The sequence below is a fragment of the Harmonia axyridis genome, chromosome 7 (assembly GCF_914767665.1).
Source record: "Harmonia axyridis chromosome 7, icHarAxyr1.1, whole genome shotgun sequence".
In the NCBI taxonomy this organism is placed as follows: Eukaryota; Metazoa; Arthropoda; class Insecta; order Coleoptera; family Coccinellidae; genus Harmonia; species Harmonia axyridis.
The window spans coordinates 20,356,848-20,363,153 of NC_059507.1; the positions used below are offsets into that span (position 1 = coordinate 20,356,848).

Consider the following 6,306-nt stretch of genomic DNA (forward strand, 5'->3'; position numbering starts at 1 on the left):
ATTGAGCTAACTGCTCAAAAAGATAAGACCTGCACTTTATCAGGCTGTATTACCAGTCATATCCGAGTTACGAGATGCAGATCTGACCAGGAGACAGACCCCAAACCAAGAAGGTAATTTAGACGAGATCAGAGAGATAAGAGGTTGAGAAGAGGTCTGAAATTGAAGAGGAGATTCCAAAAGTTCAACGGGTACATAAATTAAAATGCTTCCGTTGTAACAAAGAGAGACACTGGTCAACTGATTCCAATTTGAGGCAACAGAGTAAGTAAGTGATTCTGCTTCGGTTGTGGGACAATCAAGTGAGAGGATTGCATTAACAATGGTGGCACAAACGAAACGTTCAATTTAGAGGATCGAGTAGAGGTAGGATGAACAAGCCACGTCTCAACACTAAGAGACGGAGTCATGTAAACCAGAGGAGAATGAGAGAGAGTAAGAGATTCAACAAAGAGGGTCGCTCCAAGGCAAGAAGGGTTGAAAGTATAGAGCATAGAGAAACTAAAACAGGTAAACTTGATCCAATCATTAACTTCTTTGCAGATTCTGTAGCAACAGACCATATCGTAAAGGATTGTCTGACTTGAGAAACTTTGAGAGATATCAAAATATGAGTATAGAGAGCGAATAAAACGAGATAGCAGTCATTGTAATCGATAGTAAGGGTGAGTTAATCTTATATTTAGATTCTAGAAATGAGAATACTAAGAAATTGCAAAACGTATTTGCAGAGAAAGAGATTTCTGAGAATTTACTTCCCTTACGTAAACTCGCAGACTCTGGGTTCAATATTTACTTAGATGTCCAAGTCCTAAAAGTTTACAATAAGGTTAATAATGAATTCGTTTTAGATAACAGGTCCTAAGAGTTTACAATAAGGTTAATAATGAATTTGTTTTAGAGACCAAGTCCTAAGAGTTTACAATGAGGTTAATAATGAAATTGTTACAGAGGACAATTCAAAATCCTAAGATTTTACAATAAGGTTAATAATGAGATTGTTTTAGAGAGTCAAGCAAGGATAAGCAAGAAGATGAGATGAGCTTGCAATCGCAGACACATTCCAATAACGAGTTATTAGGTTCGGAGGGAGAACCGGAATCTGCGATTGGGAGGGAGAAAGAGTATGATCTCATCTTTTCACCTAAAGAGAAAGTTCACAAGTTTCAACTGACAAAACACATGAAACACAATCTGAGCAACAAGAAAAATTGGGATTGCAGTCATATCAGTAGAGAGGTAATTTAGATCGATAACTTGGAATCACTCCAAAACTTAGAACGTGAAGTATGTATCATATCGACAATGGAAAAATTACATTTTGAAGAGACAGAATGAGAGCTGAGAAACAACCAGTTGACACACACTGACACGATGGGACTTATTAAACCACCATCTCATCCAGGTCAGTAAAGATTCATTAATGTCTACATAGAAGACTATTGGAGACTTGCTGAAGCATACCCATTAAAACAGAAGTTGAGTTGGCTGAAGCATTAAAGAAATTCTTAATATCAACAAGAAACTTGTTGGAGAAAAATGAGAAGGTATATTATATCAGGTCAGATTAAGGTACAGATTTACCGAAAGGAAATTCCCAGAAGAACTGAGTAGAGAAAATATAGAGAACGAGAGAGCGGAGAGGTTTAACTCGACGACCCGAAAGAAGGTTTGTACATACATGTTTGATTCCAGACTACCTAAGAGTATGTGGGAGATTGGTGGTGATGCATCTATAGATGTGTACAACAGAACACACAAGTCTATCAGATATCAACAGTGGCGTAACTAGAGTTGACTCATGGGGGGGGTTATGGGTAGTGGCAAGTTTCAGCGAGTGACCTGAATTGAAGTGAAAAGCGAGGGGGGGGGTAGATATCGTTTAAAAATATTTTTCTTCTCACAATGATACTTCTGTAATTCCACAATAACAACTTTGAAAAAGCAAAATCTTCGAAGTTATTTTTTTATTGTTCTGTAAAAAAAAAATTTTTCCTTCTGATCAATGGGGGGGGTTACGTCCCCAATAAACCCCCCCTCGTTACGCCCATGGATATCAAACACAATTGACAAAATTTGCACCAAATGCAAAATGCCACTTTGATCAAATTGAGAGATGTGGATGTATTGGATGTATTTGTAAGTATTATTATGTATTGTGATGTTCGCATACATTGAGATTCCAAAAGTTTGAAATTTGGAGAATGTGCCCTGAAAGCTGTCCTAGTGGATTATACCGCTACAGGATACTTGACGTGGCATTCAAGCTCGAGAAAGTCCATTGAATCTCAACATGTGAGATTTAACGAGAAACTTGTCTACAAAGATGTTTATAGGAATAAACAACTTGATGACTCTAAAGAAAAATTAAAAACCCAGGAAAATATGATTGACTGGGATTGGATGAAAAACTCGAAAGAGCCGAAATAAGGGAACTGCCGATAAAAAGGCATTACCCTGCTACACTTAGAGAAAATCGTAGAGGACGTAAGCTATGCAAGGTTTTTTTTAATTACTCAGAGAATAGTATTTAAGAAAGTGGGCTAAACGACCTCGGTCAATTGCCCTTTGGATAACTAGTTATCAATAAAGATCAGCTATTTATATTATTATTTTAGGTAAATATGAGAAAACCAATAAAGAAGAAGATGTGAGGCTTTGTCTTATTTCTTCATTAAATAGAGAACCGATAAAATTCAAGAAAGCTATAAAAGAAGAAATTGATTCCATGATAAAAAATAAGGTTTGGATTTTGGTAGATAAGATGAATCTTCAAATATCTGGAAAACGAGCAAATATTATAGACTCGAAATGGTATTCGAGAGAAAATTAGAGGCAAATGGTCTTATACGATACAAAGATTAGTCATATGAGGCTTTAAGGTCAAAAATATCTATGACATCAGACTTCCTGTAATTAGATCTACAATAATTAATGAGTATGATTTACATGCTTGTCAATCAGAAGTAAAAACCTGCCTTTTTAAATGGCACTATAGAGGAGATCTATATGGAGATTCTTGATGGAGTAGACATTGACAATGAGATCGAACGATCTTATGTATATAAACTCCGGAAAGCCCTATATGGACTGAAGATAAGTCCAAAGAGATGTAATAAGAGATTCACTGAAGAGATCCAGAAACTTGGTTCAGAGAATGATTTACATGGACCGTGTTTATATACTTGGAGGAGAAATGATATAAATATAAAGAGAAACCGAGAAGAAAGGTATATAAATCAATCAATCAAATTATACCATGAATATATTAGATAGATTGAATATGAATGACTGCAATGCTCAAAATACTCCTATGGTAACCAGACAGATTGAAAATAGGATAAAGAGAAATCAATCGGAGAATCTACAAGATGACTCAGATAAACTAAAGATGAAAAGAGTTCCTTATAGAGATGAAAAGAGTTCCTTATAGAGATGAAAAGAGTTCCTTATAGAGAAGCGATTGGTAGCTTAATGTATCCATCAAATGGTAGACACTACGTTTGCTGTTAACTATTTAACGAGAAAACAAATGAAGCCGACCGAAGCTGATTGGAAAGGTGTAAAAAGAATCTTCAGGTATTTGAAAGGTACTGTGAATTCAAGTCTTAAATTCACCGCTCAAACTGAATACTAAGAGGCATATACCGATGCAACATTTGGAGACCATACCGACTTTTCATCAACTGAAAGGTATGTTATTAGATTGTTTGGAGAAGCCATAATCAAACCTATGTCACATTGTCCACTTGTAGAGCCGAATACCTAGCCATGAATAATGCCTATCAAGAATTAATAATTCTTGACAAGGTACTTAGATTTGTGGTAGGAAAACTGATGTTTCCTATAACAGTCTGGTGTGATAACAAATCCGCTGGAGACTGCACCAAGAGAGATGGTGATCACAAACTAAAGGTATTTGATGATCGTTTAGATGACGACCTGATACATAGAGAGAAATCTGGACTTAGAAGACATATGGCTGAAACACATGGTGATTTCATAAAACAATGTGTTGGAAGCAAAGAAAATCACAATGAGATGGATTCCAACCAAGGAGAATGTGGCTGACATAATGACAAAGCCTCTAACCATCAGACGGTCATAAGAGATTAACTCAAAAACTAATGATTTAATACTAACTCATTGAATTTTTGTTTTCAGAGTATTTCTAGGGACTAGAGTATAAACTAATTGAGTTCTGTTTATAGATTAGACTTGGAGTGGAGAATGCTGGTTGTAGTTCGATGAAGGGAGGGAGTGTTAGAATATTACTTCATCCGAACAGATTACGAGAGAGACAACCAAACCTACACTTGAAAGTATTAATTCAAGTCGTACGGTGGCGCTACGAGTCTGCGCGTGGCGAGGCCATCGAGGGCCATCGAGAGAGAAAACAAGAATAGATCTTCGATGATCGAGAGCGAACGTCAGGGACAAAAATTTAATGTGTCAGTCCCTTCTACCCGGCTGTCTGTCAAGCCCCTCCCGTTCTGCCTGGTGAACTGTACTTGCTTTTGAGATAGAGTTAGACTTACTAGAGTGTCTTGAGAATAAACGATTAATATCATCATCTGTGTATTAGTGAATACTCTGTATTCAATATAACCCAAATAAATATCCAATATATTGATCTGTTAATAGTGTTTTGATCGGTAGTTTTTCTTGAATTTTATTAATTAATTTGATGAAATCTTCGGTTGTTTGGTGTTTTGAAGTACTCGCAAATGCATATCTAGTAAAATGATCGACTAGGAGATGAAGGTATCTTTTTGAAGAGCGGTTTCCAACAAAACCTCCAATTGTGTCTAATGACATTATTTCAAATGGTTCCTTTGCTGGGCCCAGTTGAGAAAGGAGACCATACTTTTGACCTACTCTCGTTTTATTTTTACAACATATGTCACATGATCCACAAACCTCTTTTGTCAATGAATCCATGTTCTGAATGTAATAAAACTTCCTGATTTTATTATTTATCTTACTAGCACAAATATGGCCATAATGCTTGTGCCCTTTTCTGATCAAATCTTTTCAAAAATCATTCGACAAAATTATTTTTTTGTTATTTTTGTACAATTTGTAATGTATCTCTTTCTCTACAACCGTTTTTCTCATACTATTTATCTTTAAGAGATTATTCTGTTGATCGTTTTTTATTTCATTTAATTCCACCAAATTAACTGTTCTTATACATTCGTCCATATTCTCCGTTTCTTGCAGAACTGGGTTTCTAGAAAGGCAATCTGCTTCTACATTTCGTTTTCCTGGTTCAGATCTAATCTCAAAATCGAATTGTGATAGAAAATTCATCATGTCACCCAGCTCTTCATCTGGTCTTGTACGAAATTCTTTCCCTTCTAATGGCTTATGGTCAGTAACAACAATAAATTTATGTCCCATTAGCCAATATTCCCAAAATTTAATTGCCTCTTTAATTGCCAGACATTCTAGGAATATTGCTTTCTTGTTCTTTTGATATTTATTCAGTTTTTTAGAAAAATACGCTACGGGTTTCATTTCACCATTAATCTGTTTTTGTTTAAGAACAGCTCCTACTCCTTGAATACTGGCATCAGTATATATAGTAGTATAGGCACTTGGGTAGAAAATTGCAAGAATTGGCTCAGAACAAAGGATGTCCTTAACCTTATTGAAAGCTTCCTGACAAGCCAATGACCAATTGAATTTTACATCTTTTCTCAGTAAATTATGCAACGGTTCTAATAATCTAGCTGAATCTTTTATATATTTGTGATAAAAATTAACTTTACCCAAAAATTGCCTTATCTTCTTCCGAGTATCTGGTGGAGAAAAATTCCTAATGGAAATTAAATTGTCATTTATAGGTCGTACTGTATTGTTTCCTACAATATGTTCTAAATATTTGACTTCTTCTTCTGCAAAATTACACTTGATAAATTTAAGTCTGAATCCTTCATTACATATTGCATTCAAGAGATTGTCCAAATGTTCTATATGTTCGTCAAATGTTGAAGAAAATATTAGAATATCATCTATATAATTTAGGCAGAATAAATTCAGGTTATATTTTCTGATAATATTATTCAATAAACGTTGAAATATGGCCGGGGATGTTTTAAGTCCGAAAGGTAAACATTTCCATTGCCAGTGACCATTCTGTGTCACAAAAGCAGTCTTATATCTATCTTTGATGCGAATAGGAATCGACCAAAAGGCAGAATTTACATCTAATGTTGTAAAGAATTTTGCATTTCGGGTTTTGGCTACGATTTCATCAATTAATGGGAAAGGCTGTGGTTCGGGAACAATTCATTTATTGAG

The 6,306-nt window shown here is 35.3% G+C and overlaps 1 protein-coding gene across 1 annotated transcript; it reads left to right on the top strand.

The window, feature by feature from the left end:
- Positions 1-833: 833 nt before the first annotated feature.
- LOC123684307 lies at positions 834-4,480 on the top strand. The gene is made up of 2 exons (XM_045623516.1): positions 834-1,239; positions 4,212-4,480. The coding sequence occupies exons 1-2, from the start codon at positions 1,039-1,041 to the stop codon at positions 4,404-4,406; spliced, it is 396 nt and encodes a 131-aa protein (XP_045479472.1). The 5' UTR covers positions 834-1,038; the 3' UTR covers positions 4,407-4,480.
- Positions 4,481-6,306: the final 1,826 nt, after the last annotated feature.